The sequence below is a fragment of the Aspergillus eucalypticola genome, assembly GCF_003184535.1.
Source record: "Aspergillus eucalypticola CBS 122712 chromosome Unknown BO83scaffold_13, whole genome shotgun sequence".
Classification (NCBI taxonomy): Eukaryota; Fungi; Ascomycota; class Eurotiomycetes; order Eurotiales; family Aspergillaceae; genus Aspergillus; species Aspergillus eucalypticola.
The window spans coordinates 376,716-392,633 of record NW_020290287.1 but is presented as its reverse complement, the minus strand read 5'-3'; the positions used below and the strand labels follow the sequence as shown (position 1 = coordinate 392,633).

General features: G+C 49.9%; 4 protein-coding genes across 4 annotated transcripts; 2 read left to right on the top strand and 2 right to left on the bottom strand.

Annotated features, from left to right (window-relative positions):
* Nucleotides 1-5,938: 5,938 nt before the first annotated feature.
* On the bottom strand, nucleotides 5,939-7,171 carry BO83DRAFT_37618 (putative GPI anchored protein). The gene is made up of 2 exons (XM_025530648.1): nucleotides 6,560-7,171; nucleotides 5,939-6,495 (listed from the first exon to the last, which is right to left on the bottom strand). The coding sequence occupies exons 1-2, from the start codon at nucleotides 6,864-6,866 to the stop codon at nucleotides 6,212-6,214; spliced, it is 591 nt and encodes a 196-aa protein (XP_025387866.1). The 5' UTR covers nucleotides 6,867-7,171; the 3' UTR covers nucleotides 5,939-6,211.
* A 751-nt stretch (nucleotides 7,172-7,922) lies between these two features.
* Nucleotides 7,923-9,354, top strand: BO83DRAFT_378670 (putative aldo-keto reductase (AKR)). The gene is made up of 2 exons (XM_025531315.1): nucleotides 7,923-8,501; nucleotides 8,584-9,354. Exons 1-2 carry the CDS (start codon nucleotides 8,235-8,237, stop codon nucleotides 9,268-9,270), a joined length of 954 nt encoding a protein of 317 aa, XP_025387865.1. The 5' UTR covers nucleotides 7,923-8,234; the 3' UTR covers nucleotides 9,271-9,354.
* Nucleotides 9,355-10,516: 1,162 nt separating this feature from the next.
* BO83DRAFT_389042 (heat shock factor family protein) lies at nucleotides 10,517-12,956 on the top strand (the record flags this gene model as incomplete). The annotated part of the gene is made up of 2 exons (XM_025532782.1): nucleotides 10,517-10,980; nucleotides 11,033-12,956. 2 exons carry the CDS (start codon nucleotides 10,517-10,519, stop codon nucleotides 12,954-12,956), a joined length of 2,388 nt encoding a protein of 795 aa, XP_025387864.1.
* Nucleotides 12,957-13,803: 847 nt separating this feature from the next.
* cwc27 (putative peptidyl-prolyl cis-trans isomerase) lies at nucleotides 13,804-15,772 on the bottom strand (the record flags this gene model as incomplete). Its single annotated transcript, XM_025534758.1, has 1 exon — nucleotides 13,804-15,772. The coding sequence occupies exon 1, from the start codon at nucleotides 15,541-15,543 to the stop codon at nucleotides 13,804-13,806; it is 1,740 nt and encodes a 579-aa protein (XP_025387863.1). The 5' UTR covers nucleotides 15,544-15,772.
* Nucleotides 15,773-15,918: the final 146 nt, after the last annotated feature.

Sequence of the window (15,918 nt, the reverse complement as noted above, 5' to 3'; positions counted from 1 at the left end):
CGGACAATCGCAGGCCATCCTCTGCCTCTTGGCTTCCTACTGAATCGAAACCCCATCTAGTCCACGAAAACGACTGTGCTGTGTGGTCCCGAAAGGTTCCTGACTGATGGTTCCTATCCGGGAAAGCTGCAAGCCTTCAACGCGTCCCTACTCCCTAGGGCCAGACTATGGTGGGTTCGGGATCCGCCTGAAGTGGGTAACGGATGCCCTATAGCTTCATCACCTCTCCGAATAGGGGAAGCTCCCGTATTCACGAGCTCTTGCAGCTTTCCCGTTTGTCCGTTGGCTGATGTGCAACTGTTATGCTACCTCGATTTCTATATGAAAAATTTCTCTCCAAGCAACCGCTCTCTACCACCATCTGGAGAACACCAACCTGATACCCATCAGGCATTCCATGGGAGGAGGATGATAGCCGGCTGACCCCCTACGCTGGCCGGGGGATCATACCTGTCACTCGGAATCTAGCAGACCCCTGATGAGCGGTTAGCGGTGCTCCCGTCCAGTTTTCTTCCCTTCCCTGCAGCCGTCATTTCGAGACAGGTACGGAAATGCTGTTAAGATTACCCCGTGCTATAATTATCGTCTGGACATGACATTCCCATCATTTCCCCTCTATTTACTTGACACGCAAGTCTTGAACGCCTTCCATGGCTCCCGTTATACGACGGGGACCTAGAAATACCTAAAAGTTTCTCTCTATCCATTTCGGGGAAATTGATACTTACCATACAGGATTTAGGTAGGTAATTTTTGTCCCCTGACTTTTCTTCGACTCGCCTCCCTCAGGGCATCGAGACCAAGCCTAGTGACCCATCACCTTCCACGAATAATCGAGAATGCAATTTCCGCAATAGTAGTACAAAAGTGGCGAGGTCATTCTCGCGGATCCGCAAGGCCTCGGTGTTTGGCTTACTACAGAGTACTATGGCCACTACTCCTATGGGGGGTAACTGGACCCAATATTGGCGGTTTGGGATTAACACCCCGAGCTAGAACCCGCTAGAGTGTCACCAGAACCTGTTGACTGGAGACGTCAGATTACCATGCGCTCTTCTCGAGCAAGCGCCCGAGATGGGATGTTGTCCGCCCGATATTGCTATGGAGAGAGGCCCGCTGCATCTGGCGCCTCCCACGCAGGCTAACAGCAGGCCGGTAACCGTAAGCCATCGGAGGGATCGAGATGATGAAATTCCAGCACATACGTATTCGGTTTCGGTACTTGTACCTGATGGGGGCGCCCTAAGGGTAATTTATGAGGCCGACTGGGCCAGTCCCCGTCGCATAGTCTACCGGGGAGTTCTGGGGGCGATCCCGGCGCGAGCTAAACTCCCAAGCGTTTCTATAGAACATTCTTAGTCCGTTCCCAAGTCCACCGAGAGCGATTCCATTCACCTTCCAGGCAAATTGGACTGGAGCCCGCTAGGCACCACGAGCCGGCCTAGTGCGCAGTCGATCTTGCTGATTGGAAGCTTCGATTTTAAATAACTGTAACAATGGTGTGATTCGCTCCGTGACCGGTGCCGATAGGGGGAGCAGCCCGCTCCGGGCCATCTCGACCGCTTTACGTGATCCTTTTCGTCGAAATCGCCAGGGAATCGGTTAGGGAGTGAGTAGGTGAGAGGGAGGGGCAGAGGTCCAGTATGGACACAGTATGTCAAGTACATGCTGCCACTGTTGTTATTGCAGGCGGTGCAGAAAGTGAGTGGGTGGAAAGCAAGCGAGTGGTCCGCTCCGACAAAATCCGATCAACAGACCGCAGGTGTGGGTTTGGCTTCCTGTCCACCACAAAGTGTTGCGCCTGAAAAAGTAGCTCACTCTGTTACTGAGTACTGTACAAGAAAAGTTTCGGATCATCGAAGACTATTCAAAGTGCAGTGTAATTCCGGCCACTCAGAATGGTTGTTCGATGCTTATAATTAGCACCAGGCACACTCTGAAAGCGCTACGGAGAATAGTCTCAAGATTTAACCGGCGACGACTGCCTCACCCTCATGAATCAATAGTCAGGGCACCAAGGGTATCTACCCAATCTTAAGAGAGTAAAACGCCAGTGCGGCAGTGCTGCATCATGATTTTCTGTGGCAATGGTGCGAACAATGAAAATCAAGAAAAGCACGACTAACACATTTGAATGCCTCATATTTCGTTGCCAGGAAGCGCTGATCATCGAAAAGGACTCCCTTTTTTCTGCCAAGTTACAATTGCTTACTGACTGCCCAAGTATTCGGTGACTGACTGACGGATGGACTTGATTTGACCGAACAGAGCTGCCAATCCATTCATCCGAGACATTTTGCCCTTTTCAGCAGGCAAGTCAGATCACTATCCATTTCTTGCAGGTCAGGGCCACTGCTGCCCACTGTGGGCTATGCAATATTTCTTGTATGCTTTGCAGCGGCGAGACCTATTCCATGCCACCAAGCAGTATGGAAGAGAAGAACCAAAAATAATAACAACTATTCCACCATGACAATAAATATTGCTACCCAATCTTTCAAAATCTCCTACTTAATGTTCTGGATCTATTTCCGAGCCTCCGACGTTGCTTTTTGTCCTCAATTTTAATGGACCTGAGCAAAACGAAGGGGAGGCGTTTTAAGTACAGAGTCTAGTCTAGTCTAGTCTAAGTTGATCTATTTCATCCTGGGCACCGGCTACCGGGCCTAATGCAATGCAAGCGCCGCGCCGCCATGTAAGCCACCTGATCCATCTGGGTTTGTTGCCACAGGAAATCACAAGCGAGAGTTCGGAAAATGAAACAGCTGAAACTGTGCTTCGTTTTGCTGTAGTTTCTGATACTAATAGGGACATTTGAGGGTATAGAAGTTTTAACCAAAGATGAGAGATAAGGGTAGTGGTAGTAAATAATATACATAAATTCGACAGACAGATAAATCCAAAACCAACAAACTTATATAAAGAGTCCTCCATCACAAACCAAGTAAAACCGAATAAATTCCCCTTACCCTTGACTACCTCATCCATTACTCACTCATCCGTGCACTACAGTAAATCTCATGCAAGGGTTCAACTCCGAATTATTAGAATTTCTTTCCCCTTCGTTCACCCTGCACTGCTCGAGTTCTACTACTCCCGTAATTCGTTCAGCTTTGCAGATTCTTTGCATGTTGCAGGAAACTAAGTACTTAAGTCTCTTAACTAAAACCCTACTGATCAACGGATTGGTGGGTTGTTTGGAATTTTTTTTTCTATTTTATTTCATTCAATTTTTTGCTTTCTCATTTTTTCGATGGAATTATTGTTATTATTATTACTCAGGATTGATTGAATGGAATGTGCAGCAAGATTTTGGTGGTTAATAGTTAGTTAAGTATCGCCTCGCTTAAGTATTATTTACATAATTGATTTGATTTATATCTTGTGTTTGGAGTGGTGGCTTAAAAGTTGGGACATAGTTGTTGGTACAGTAAGTTGTGGACACATTCACGGTATTGTGGTTAAGTGAGTATTCGTGGCATTTACCTATTTCCCAAGGTAAACAGTCCTTACCGGTTGGGCGGTGCAAGTTGCGGGTGTGTGGGCTTTAGGCAGAATGCGTGTGCTTTGATTGTAGGATGGGTTTGGTTGATTGTGGCTGTGATATGTGGCTTGTAATCTATTATGGAGATTAGGTGGCTTTTAGAGAGTGGCTGGCGTGCTCTCACTCCTTGTTTTGCCAGTCCAAATGTTTATTGAGGAGGAAGTGGTGGTGGGCTTATCTGGGCTTAGCCCGTGTCTTTGATAGGAGTTTAAAGTAATTTCGATTTCAAGCAAGGAGAGACAGACAGGCATGAGGGTCTGGTGCACGTTATGCTGGGTTGGTGGTGGTTACCTAGTTACTTAGTCGTGACAGGTTCTTCAGGCACTGTAATCAGATTCAGTGTGTGACATGATGATGATGGTTGCAATCATGCTAGTGGGCAGTATAATTTAATGTAGCCAGATATATACTGGTATATGATTTAGATCCAGTAGTGTGTGAAGTGTATATAGCATATCGCTCGCTGTGCTTCTGTCTCACTTTTGATTGTATAATGTTCTACGGACTCGATGACACGTTGGACTCGGGCATAACTCTCACTCCACAATAAGACAAGGGACACTGCGGAATCATGATTTGTTTCCTTTCTGAATATCTATATTATTGAATTGGGCATCATGATTATAGCATTAAGCATCAGTGAAATCTTATCAGCTGATAAAATAGACATTCCTCCTTATTCAGTCGTCTGCTCAAGCAGTGCAGAAAAGTGAGTACAGGGATGGAATCATACCTTTCACACTTGGAAAATATGAGTGTCCCCCTCAAATTGTTTGATAAAGAGTAATCTCATTAGGGTCTTGCCTACAAGAAAAAGGATCTCTAGAACACTTTGTGAAACACTATATAGAATGTCACACTGGTACATGACGGACTGCCTAAATGTTGAACACTACTAGCTCTATTCCTGCTCTACAGAAAGGAACTTTACGCAACATGGATATGTTCTTGATTGCCCACCTTCATGGTCCTTGTGTCCTTATTTGTACAATTGACTTCAATATATGCTCCGCTCCGCGTCTGTTCAAACTCTGTTGTTGTGTACCTCAATCAATTGAGTATGAATGGAGCTCAAATACGCTTTGTGACATGGGCTAGTGCGAAGGAGTCTATTTCCGAGATATGAAAACAGTACCTTGTACTCGGAGTGTCACAGGCCAAGGAGCAGAGCTTTTGATTGGCAGTGGTGGAATATAAAGTTTTAGAAGAGTCTCTACTCGTCTCTTTGTCCAGGGGTACTGTTGTCTGGGGCTATGATTTGCATTATATTTTCGCTATCTTTGTCGCTGCTATGGTAACAGGCGTTTCTCAAATGCCACAGTAATCTGAATCATCATCAGCTTTGATCCGCGCATGTTGAGCAAATTCAACTTCACAATCGAGTGCTCGACTTATATAAATAGCGGAAAGGAACCGTGATACTTGGCCCTCATAGCAATATCAGGAGCGTCGAGGAGTTCCGTACGACTTCGTTGACATTATTTTCTCTGACATACTCATATTGGGTGTTCAAAATTCCCACAGGAGATAGAGACACATGGCTGAATTCTCGTTGATTTTTCTGCGTATGACTGGTTGGGGTAGACTATCAGCTATGGAAGCGTGGATGTTTCATTATGTGCGCGCTTATGAGAACCGCGAGGTATTTCTTTGACTAAGATGTATGAGACAGTCCATGCTACTACCCTAAATAATAAACTACATTGTATCAATATATATTGTATTATCCATGCAGAATGCAGTCTGTGACGTCTCGCAATGCTAGTAAGTATGTCTTATATGCCGGTACTTAGCAATAACAGACGGCATATAATTATACATGTACCGAAGAGCCTCGTCATGTCTCGAACCCGGTCCTCAAGGCCATACTATCTCAATAACTCGAAGACTTAGCAGTTATAGACATTGATCTGACTGCAAAGCAAAATTATATTCTCACAATGGACTAATTTGGGGCATATTCCGAGTCTGACTTGATAATGAAAGTATGATAAGTAATTTATCACTAATTGGGCTTCGTTTGAAGTCATCCGTAAGCGCATCGCCCTAGATACCATTGGTTTCTTTCAAGGCTTGTTTCACTGAATAGTCGTTGTCCGTTGCTGATGGCCATTGTTATCTGCACAGTACCGTCAGTTTGACTTATATCAAAAGAGCAAACCTCTCGATGCTCTCGCATAATCTTTGGTATAACGAAGTCATTGTTTGTTAAGAGGTGGGGTTGATGACCACTTTCTAGGGATTATAACGACTGATAGCCAGCAGCTGTGGTATTTGACGGAACATGGCTTTAGCTGTGTTTGGCTTGGAGTAACAATGTCCTGAAGATCTGTGTATATATTGCAACAACATTACTACCAACTGAGTTGCAAAGTTTGCATCCCACAAAATATGAATCCGTATAAGCACACCACAAAGACTGCAAGACTGAATAACCAGATCGTATATTACTTCTGTCAGGAGCGTCCTAAACCTAACTATCATATATAACACCACTTTATATCATCCTCCACCATAAGCAATCACACACATCACCCAAAGATCCAATATCAAATAACCAACGGAGGTATCCTAGAGATGTTAATAGCTTCATCTCATCAATATATAAACTCATTTTCTCATGACCATGACCGTCCATGCGTTTCTTCAATCACTAATCCTTCTATCTCAAACCACACCCAAGTACCCCATACCCATGGCCAACATCACCGCCACAGACGAGAGCCCGGGAACGCTCACCCCAGCAGCTCCATTAACATCACCAGTAGAAGAGGCAGCAGCAGCAGAACCACCGGTCGAAGCCGCAGAGCCAATACCAGTAGCCCCGGCACCAGAGCCAGCAGCGGTAGCAGTAGCACTCGTGCTGTTCACAGACTGAAGGGCAGAAGTAGCGGCCGCTGCATTCCAGGTTGTCGTGGACAGAGAGCAGGAGGTGAGAATGTCGTAGGCGTCTGTTATAGTTAGCATATAACTCTTCATTTCTATACGAAACATGTATGAAAATGGCAAACCTACCATTATCATGCGCATCATGGTCGTCGTCATGGTCATGCTCTTTGCGATAATTGGCAATACAGGCCTCGCACAATGGCAGAAGAGTAGGTGCCTCGACCCAGTTGCAGATGCAGTTGAGCTCGGCGCGATCGTTGTCGTTGTACCGGTGGTCGCAGCCCTGGGTTATGCCTACGACGGGACCGCAGACGGACCAGCACCGGTCGGGGACATCGTCAGAGTCGAGGTCGTTGTCGGCGCGGACGAGAGGAGTAAAGAGGAGGGTGGTGGTGATGATGGAGAGGAGGGCTGGGATGAGGTGGAAGTGCATTCTCGATTGCTTTTGCTTTCGCTTTTGCTGCTGTTTGTGGTGTTGTTCCTGTGGTGGTGATTGGGAAGCTTTAGAGACAAGGCCGCGTTAAGTAATAGTGATAATTGAAGTGTGATGATGGTTTGTTCTCGAAGGAATTGATGTTGATGATGATATATCGATGTTGGATGGATATTGCTTCTTATTTATACCTTGTTTCTCTGTATACCACTACCTACTTTGTTTCTATATTTGTTTTTTCTGTACTACTAGTCGGGGTAGGTGACATGCTGCTAGGAGAAAAATCATATGCACGACAACTTATCAATGCAATATCGGAAACAACTGTCCTCCCTACATTGTTGAGGTCTTCCCACCCCCAGCTTGCCTGATTCGGCACGAGAGATAGGTGGAAGTAAGGATCAGTAGCTCGGGTATATGCACTTCGGTCATGCCAAGCTGCGGGAGGACCCTGATCATCTCTGATAACACCAATCTGGGAGATGAGAACGAAGTTGCCTGGAAGTTAGTCTGAATTTGGTGTTGCTGGATGGCTGTATAGTTTGATAGTGTCAGGGCACCGCCACGGTGGGGTAGCCCGATATGCCGTTGCAGTTGGAGTCCCTGGGTGTGGGTCGCGATAGTTCAATAGTAGGCGAGTTGTGGAGTGGGTTGATTGATTGATCGGAATGATTCCCGGGGTTACATGGAATGTTGTTGGGGGCTGCTGGTGTAGTGCTGTTTTTGCATAGAGTCAAGGGGAGGTTTCTACTGCAGTCAAGTATGGGATAAAGGTATGATGTCATCTGTGACACTGTCACTCGGGGCTCTTCTGGAACCAACAAGGAACTCATCTGCCGGAGTTATCCATCAGCTGGCATGACACTGCATGGAAATTTGTCTCGAATGAAATGGTTCAATGCTCAAATTTGGGGAAAGCCCAGGTACACAGTACAAGCTATTCCTTCTCCACCCGCGGGTGAAGTTCTAGCATCGGATGATGGATGCACTGCCTCCCCGCTATATTTAGTTCCTGCACAGGTTATAGAAACATCACACCTGCATCTGCCACTTAAAGCTCGGATAATGATGCTGCCTGTGTGCGAATGTGAGGGACCGGAACAAAGCTGTTACCACTAGTCAATCTTTGCTGCAGGCCACCGCTTCATACACACTCCCAGATACCTATGTCTGCAAAATCTTGTCGATATCAGCACAGTAGGTCCCAGGAGTTAGGTCATCATGAAGTCAGGTGCTCGCACTTTGGATGACCCGATCAGAGTTAACCGCTACTTTCTTCCTGCAGCCGCTCATCCGCAGGCATCATGACAAGGCATCTCGGCTACAACCCTGCATATCATTCAATCCATTGAATTGATCGACCTCACTATGGCTCGCGCTGCAATGACCAAACTCTCCTGGGAGAGTCACGTCCTCCGTCCCGTGCAAAACGCACCTCCCGCCATCATTCCCACATTAATTTACGGTACCGCTTGGAAGAAAGACCAGACCGCCGATTTGGTACACCAGGCGCTCGGGGCTGGTTTCCGCGCCGTGGACACTGCTGCCCAACCCAAACATTATCGCGAGGACTTGGTCGGGGAAGGCATACGCAGGACCCTCCAGGATGGCTACGTCCGACGAGAAGATCTTCATGTCAGTGGTCAATCCACAGCAAAACCCAAAATTAGAAATTCTCCATTGCATTTCGTGTCTGCCTGTTGCTAATTCATGTCAGGTCCAAACCAAATTCACGTCCGTCAATGGCCAGAGTCCGGATAATATGCCGTATGACCCCAAGGCCTCGGTGACTGATCAGGTCCATGCGTCTATCAAGTCGTCGCTGCATAATTTCCGGCCGCTAGGCACGGCAGATAGTGTGAACGACGCATACATTGACATGCTCATTCTGCATTCACCGCTGCCGACGATGTCTCAGACATTGGAGGCTTGGTCCGCGGTTGAGAGCTATGTTCCTCACCAGATCCGTAGCCTGGGTATATCCAACACGACTCTGTCCATCTTGAAGGAGCTGTTTGGCCAAGCAAGGGTAAAGCCTGCTGTGGTTCAGAACCGATTCTATGCCGACACGCAATACGATGTTCCCTTGAGGGCCTTTTGCCGGGAGAACCAAATCATTTACCAGAGCTTCTGGACGCTATCGGCAAATCCAGGATTAATTCGCTCGGATGCTGTTCAGCTGCTTGCCCACGAAGCAGATATCTCGCCAGCTGCAGCACTTTACTGTCTTGTTCTAGGACTGGGACACACTACGGTGTTGGACGGTACAACCAAGCGCCATCATATGGAGGAAGACTTGGCTGCCCTGCAGAAGATCGAGCGGTTTACGGAGGATCAGCCAGACCTGTGGCAGAGAATACTGAAACGCTTCCGGCAGTTAACTGGTGACCAGCTGGTGGAATAGACTGATTCTCTTGATGGTGAAGTCTTTGATTGCTTTCATCCTGTACATCTGTGCTTGGCTTTCTGCAGCCCCCAGATGTTTGGCTAGGGAAAAATTTGAAGCGTCAGAAATCGATAGAAGCATCGTGAAACCTCTGGAAGGAAAACAGGTTTTGGATCAGACCGTCCGAAGAAATGGGCCAAGTCGATGCCGCAAAGATTAGCGGGTGGTGATTGGACAATGGGGCAGTGGGGAGCTTGCCGTCCCGAAGGGAGCCAACCTCACTAGCAAGTACTTAGTAGAAGTCATAACAGTAGCGTGGTCAGCAGCGATGGTTGCCGTTGACAATGATTGCTGCCCGTAAGTGAGAACAAAGTCTTTGACGCCCAGGAGGGATACTAGAGTGAATAACAACGGAAAACTGCGAATCGCGACTGAGACGCCCTCGTCCACGTGCCGTACGCTGAGTCAGCCATTGGCCAATCACGACTCACCGCCGAGGTTTGAGATCATCACCGCCCGCCAAGCATCTCAAGTTCCCGAGTTTGCTGGCGGTGACCAGACGCCGTTGCCTGTCCTGAGCCCCCTCAGATCCAACTCCATCGCTTCATCCCGTTCTCCGTCGCGCTCATTCTTCTTCACCTCCCGTGGTGGAAGGCTTTGTTTCTTCTGCGCTTTGTGCCTGCCTTTGTTGCGCCGGCTCGGTTGTATCTCTCAACCCACCTTCGGCCCCAGAGCCTTCCCGTGTTAAATAGGCTCTGTCGAATCTCCATCGCCAGCCTCGTTTCGCTCAAGTAATTCGGAGTCAGCGACTGCATCGCATTCAGACGCATATTTTCGGTCCGGCATAGAATTGCCGTCTTCGCAGATTGCCTGACGCCCGCCTTACATTCGATTCTTGCTACTACGCCTAGCGTCTGCGGCGGCGCCGTCGCGTCTCCGCCATTGACACTTGCGCCTGCAGTCCCACGCTCTCTCCGCTGCTGAGCGCTCTTCATCCTTCTGAGTGCTATCGCCCTGGACGTCTCTAAGAATCACGACGTTGATGACAAGTTCCCCTCCTCATAATCGGATTGCCCGTGCCAACTAAGGCCTTCCGCTCACCCCGCCATTTACCCGACCGACTAAGTGCTTCTCTCGTCTCTCGCCCAATCGCCGTTATTCTTCCTTCCCTCCTAGTGGACGACCCTAAGCCATCGTATACGCGACTTTACTCGCCCCTTAGAACGTCTTTGCTCTTTACCGACCGTTGGTTTTATCGCCTGTGATGAGTCCTCAAGGAATTACCCGCAAGAGACCTGCGCCTGGCACATCCCCGATCGTCCATCCTCAGCTGGGCCCATTACCCAATTACCCTCAGAACCCCGGAAACCAACTCTCTAACGACCAGTTTCTGCAATGGGGTCAGACCTCCTCGAACGTGTCCAGTCCCTCCTTCCCTGATTCCAACCCCTACAGCGCTGCTGCCTACACATCCAGCCCGGACGTGCCTGCGGCCAACGTTACTGCTGCTGCTCCGGGGCAGCTTGCGCGTCGTCAAACCCCAACTCAACTGGTGAATCGCGGTCGAGGATATGAACAAACCCCACCGTTCGATCATAGTACTGGGACTGGAGAAAATGGGGGATGGGGGGAGAGTCTGGAGGACCTATACAAGCGCGCGATGGTTGCGAAGAGGGAGGCGCAGGCCAAGCGGAAGCAGATCCCTCCATTTGTGCAAAAGCTGAGCAGGTAGGTCGACCGACTGACAGGAACGAATGAACAATTACTAACTGCAGTGTAGTTTTCTGGACGAGTCGAAGAACACTGAACTTATCCGATGGTCTGATGATGGAAACTCTTTCATCGTGATGGATGAAGATGAGTTTGCGAAGACCCTCATTCCGGAGCTGTTCAAACACAACAACTACGCCTCTTTCGTTCGGCAGCTAAACATGTACGGCTTTCACAAGAAGGTTGGGCTGTCGGACAATTCGATGCGTGCTAGCGAGCGGAAGAACAAGAGCCCGAGCGAATACGCCAACCCCTACTTCAAGCGCGGGCATCCTGACCTGCTATGGTTGATTCAGAAGCCCAAGAACACGGCGGGCCAGGGTAGCAAGTCTGGGAAAGCAAACGTGCGTGTGAAGACCGAGGAAGCGGAGGACCAGGACCACGACGACTACGGGGATGATGGCATTGGATCTCGAGATGATCGTGCGCGCAACCGCCAATTGTCCCTCATCACGAACAATGTCATGCCCAAAGACCAACTGGCAGGCGTGTATCGAGAATTGCAAGCTATTCGGCAGCAACAACAGATCATTTCCAACACCATCAGCAAACTACGGCGCGAGCACGAGCAACTGTACGCGCAGGCGGCCAATTTCCAGGAGCAGCATACGCGGCACGAGAACTCGATAAATGCTATCCTCACTTTCCTAGCAACTGTCTACAACCGCAGTCTGCAAGGACAGGAGGGACCGCAGAATCTGGCGAACTCGTTCGCGGGAGCTATTTCCCAAGATCAAGGTAACGTCGTCGACATGGGGGACGATTATACGCTGAGCACCCTGGGTGCATCCAATCTGAATAGCCCTGGTGGACAACGGTCAATGAAGAAGCAACCCCTCTTGCTGAAAGCCCCCCCCGGGGCTGACCGGCAGAGCCGTGCGACAACATTGTCCCCTGCTGCCGCCGCCTATGACCGCTCACAACCACGTGGCCATGGCCGGCAGCCGAGTGCGTCGCAACCCGGCCATGTCGAGGAGGTGTTTGACACAAGCCCGCAGCAAAAGGAGACGGCGGTGCCAGCGAATCAACAGTTCCCACAACGGGACATTATGTCGGTAATTCAGAGTTCCAATGCACGCAACGGCATGCCAACGACGTTCGCCGACTTCCCTAATGTGCTGTCATCCCTCGAAACATCCGGAGGAAACTCGCCACTCACCCCCAACCAGCGTGCAGATATGCTCCGTCTCATGGCCAACGAGAGCAATTCCAGCGGCACCAGCCCACCGGTGTCTCAAAATAACGCGCTGATGACCCCGACGCCACCGCCGATGCCACACAATTACTCGGGGCGGCTGGCCAATACCCGCGCGGAGATCGACAACCTGGTGAAGATGCAAGCGGAGCAAGACCGTTCCGTGCAGAACCTGACCAACCTGCTTCAACCCTTGAGCCCTACGGGCACCATCCCTGGCATTGGCACTGATGGCAGCGTCCCCCCTCCCCCACTAAACCTTGATGAGATCTTCACCAACGACTACTTCACGGACATTGGAGACCTGGAACATAATAAAAACAGCTTAGATTTCGGCGACTCGTCGCACTCGGTGCCGGTCACAACATCAGCCGACCCAACGGCGACGACCGGTCCCGAGGACGGCGTGATCAAGGATGCCACCGAGCTGTTCGATTTCGACCAGATCCCAGCAGAGGGTGATATCTTCAGCGGAGCCAACCCGCAGTCGACGACCGGGTACTACAACGGATATGACGGCAGCGGTTATGGAACCAACGCAATGAGCTCGGGAGTCGGCGCGGATGCGCAAATCCCCATCAACCACGAGACAAATCGCATCGAGGCACTTCCAGACAGCGAGAGCACCAGCCCGGCCAACACGGTGGATGATGGCTTGCAGTATGGCGGGTCCGAAACTAACGATTCTCAGGGAGGTAAGGGCAATGGCGGCGGCGCGAAGCGGCGCAAGAAGGCTTGATTTTTTTATTATTTTCATTCTGCTTGATGACATTACTAACGGGGCTGTGTGTCTGCGGAAGGCAATATCAAGAGCCAACCTTGGAACTACGAATACGAATAAAAGCTTAAACTTTACATACCTTGTCTTGCTGCCTTTTTCTTTAATCGAGCTGATCTGATAATCAGGTATATCGCTGCATATATTCCCCATACCCTTGCCCTTCTTCTCCTCTACCCACCTACAGACCCCTTCCCCTTGAACTCGTCAATCCCTTGATGTCTCTTTCCCCTCTTCTCCTGCCTGATTTCAAACAACAGATCAAGACATCACATCACAGTTCGGTTGACTGATTGATTGGATTGGTTGGATGATTGAAATTCACGCTTTTCTTAATTGACTGACGGCCTCACAAAAGACAAAAAAGCAATCATCATACATACATACCCTTATCAAACACACTATTCCCCTTCGCAACTCCCCTTCGCCTAATCATCTGGTTTCATTTATCTTACATTCCTCTTCCCTCCCGTACACGAAAGCATGCTTCTACACATACCACGATTCTAATGATAGCGGCGCACGTTTTGTTCCTAGTATGAATTAAAATAAAATGACATTAGGTTCTCCTCTCTTGCTCCTTCTTGCTTCGCTTTCCCCGCTGGTTAGGGTTGAATTTCGTGTGTCCTGTCTACATTGCTGGCTTGTTACTGACGGTAGTTGTGGATTAATTAGGAGTGGATGTATGTTTTGAGTTGTATTGACGTTTATCCTCTCGGTTGATTCCGATATAATATGTAGAAGTAGTATAGGATATAGTATAGTATGTATGCTACACATCAATTGATCAATATCAACGAGTGAAAAGTTACTTCCTCCCCTTCTCCCACTCCAAATCTCCCACCCTCCCTCTCTTCCTATCCCTCTCACGATCCCGTTCCATCATCCCCCTCTTCTTCCTCCCAGACCCGGACCCGGACGCAACAATATCCTTCTCCTTCTCCCGCGGATCAATCACCATTAAGCTATCCACGTCGTCCGGATGCTCTTTCTTCCATTTCAGATCCTTGCCCAGCGTATCTTTCCCGAAGCGGAGCTGGTGCGTTAACCAGCCTTGGTCTGTGTCGTCGCCTAATTGGTTGTCTTCATTGCCTTCGGCGGCATCAGTGCCGGCTGCGTTGTTGTCAGACCAGGATTTGCATGATTGGCAGTTCACGATGAAGTGGAGATCGCAGAGTTGGGATTCCTCGTCTTCCTCGTCTTCTTCCTTCTCTGTTTGGGGTTTGGGTTGGGGTTGTTTGCTGGTCGTAGTGGTGGTGGTAGGGGCAGTGTCCGCGTTTTCGAGTTTCGCTTTGAAAGCGTTGAACATCTTCAGTGCGGCGTTGTCGCTGGTACTAGAGAAGCCCGTTATGCCGTTGCTGGCGCTGGTACTTGCTGAGGATCCGGGTGGTGGGCGTCTGCGGCCGCGGATGGCTGTTTGAGGGATCATGGCTTCCAAGGCGGACTTCTTGCGTCCTGTATCTGACTCCGTGGTTACGGTGCGGCGCATGGACGCTTTCAGGGATTCGATCTCCGCGTTGGTTCGCTCGAGTTTGGACTTTTGTGCTGGCTGTTCTTCTGGGCTGGGAGAGCGCTCGGGAGACTCAGGATCGCGCAGAGGAAGTTGCGTCGCTGGGTCGGGACTCTTGGGTCGGTCAATGGGTGGAGGGGTGGGCGATGCGCGCTTGCGCGGTGGTGGTGAGGGTGACGTCTTCCTTGCCTTGACCTTCTCCTTCTTCTTTTCTGCTGGCGCATCGCCGCTCCCAGCTGTATTATCCGTCACCAGTGCAGCATTATATTTCGGTTTCGCCGGCCTGACAGGCATCTCCTCACCCTCTTCACCCTCATCATCACCAAAGCTGAGCAGCGTCTTCCCTCCCTTCGCCTTTCCCTTCTTCTTCGCCTGCGCTGCCTTCTTCCCACCCTTCGCTTCACCCCCAGCCCCAGCAGCAGTCGCAGAACTTCTCGCCGTCAAATCCCTCTTCACAATCTTCCCCTCCAACGGCCCCAACTCCCCCACCTCACACCCGGTAACCCTAATGGGATAAACCGGCCGCTCGGTCCCCTCGACCACCTCTCCCTCCGCAATCTTCAACACATTATAGATACTATCTCCCTCGATCCTCCCAAACAACGTACACTGCCCATTCAACTCCCGACTCGCATCCCCCAATGTAATGAAGAACTGACTCCCGTAGCTCCCGTCCTCGGCTTTCGCCATCCCAACCAATCCACGCCGATTGAATCGTAACCGGCTGTGCAGTTCATCGCGCAGGACTACTTTCTCGTTCGGATCGCGCGCTGTCGGGTCGTATTCGAATTCGGGTTCCTCGTAGATGCTTGTTCCGCCTGAGCCGGTACCGGTTGGGTCGCCGCCTTGGAGAATGAAGTTGGGGATGATTCGGTGGAAGATTGTCCCTGTGTAGTAGTTGTCTTGGATGTGTTGGAGGAAGTTGCGGCATGTTAGGGGCGTTTGGGAGGCGAAGAGCGCGATGTGTAGGGGTCCTAGGGTTGTGTGCAGGGTTGCGGAGGCGGTGGCGGTGGGTTCGGTGTTGTAGTGTGTCGACATTTTGGTTCAAGAGCGCGCGGAGGCGTGCAGGTGTGAGGGTGTGAGGGTGGTAGTTGTTTGGTGGTAGTAATAAGTGGCAGCTGAGCTGCGCGATTGGGGAGATCCGTGTAGGTAGGTGGATAGGTGGTAGTTGTTGAATTGATAGGGAGGGCTAATTCAATTCATTAAATTCAAGTAGGAGGTGACGACCCGAAGTAGGGTCCGTGGTGCGAGGGAGCGCGTGCGGAGGTGAAGTCGGAGATGAAGTTGAAGCAGTTGGAAATTTGCGTGGGTCACGCACGTCATGTCGCGCCGGCGCGGCGGTAGTATTAATAGCGTAGCTCCCCTCCCCTTGATTTACTCTACAACAAACCTCCTACTTTCAACCACTGCTGC

Coding starts and splice junctions, on each gene's coding strand:
- BO83DRAFT_378670 (XM_025531315.1), top strand. CDS start 8,235: ATGGCTCGCGCTGCAATGACCAAACTCTCCTGGGAGAGTCACGTCCTC. Junction 8,502..8,583: donor TCCGACGAGAAGATCTTCAT/GTCAGTGGTCAA, acceptor AATTCATGTCAG/GTCCAAACCAAATTCACGTC.
- BO83DRAFT_37618 (XM_025530648.1), bottom strand. CDS start 6,866: ATGCACTTCCACCTCATCCCAGCCCTCCTCTCCATCATCACCACCACC. Junction 6,496..6,559: donor CCATGATGCGCATGATAATG/GTAGGTTTGCCA, acceptor TAACTATAACAG/ACGCCTACGACATTCTCACC.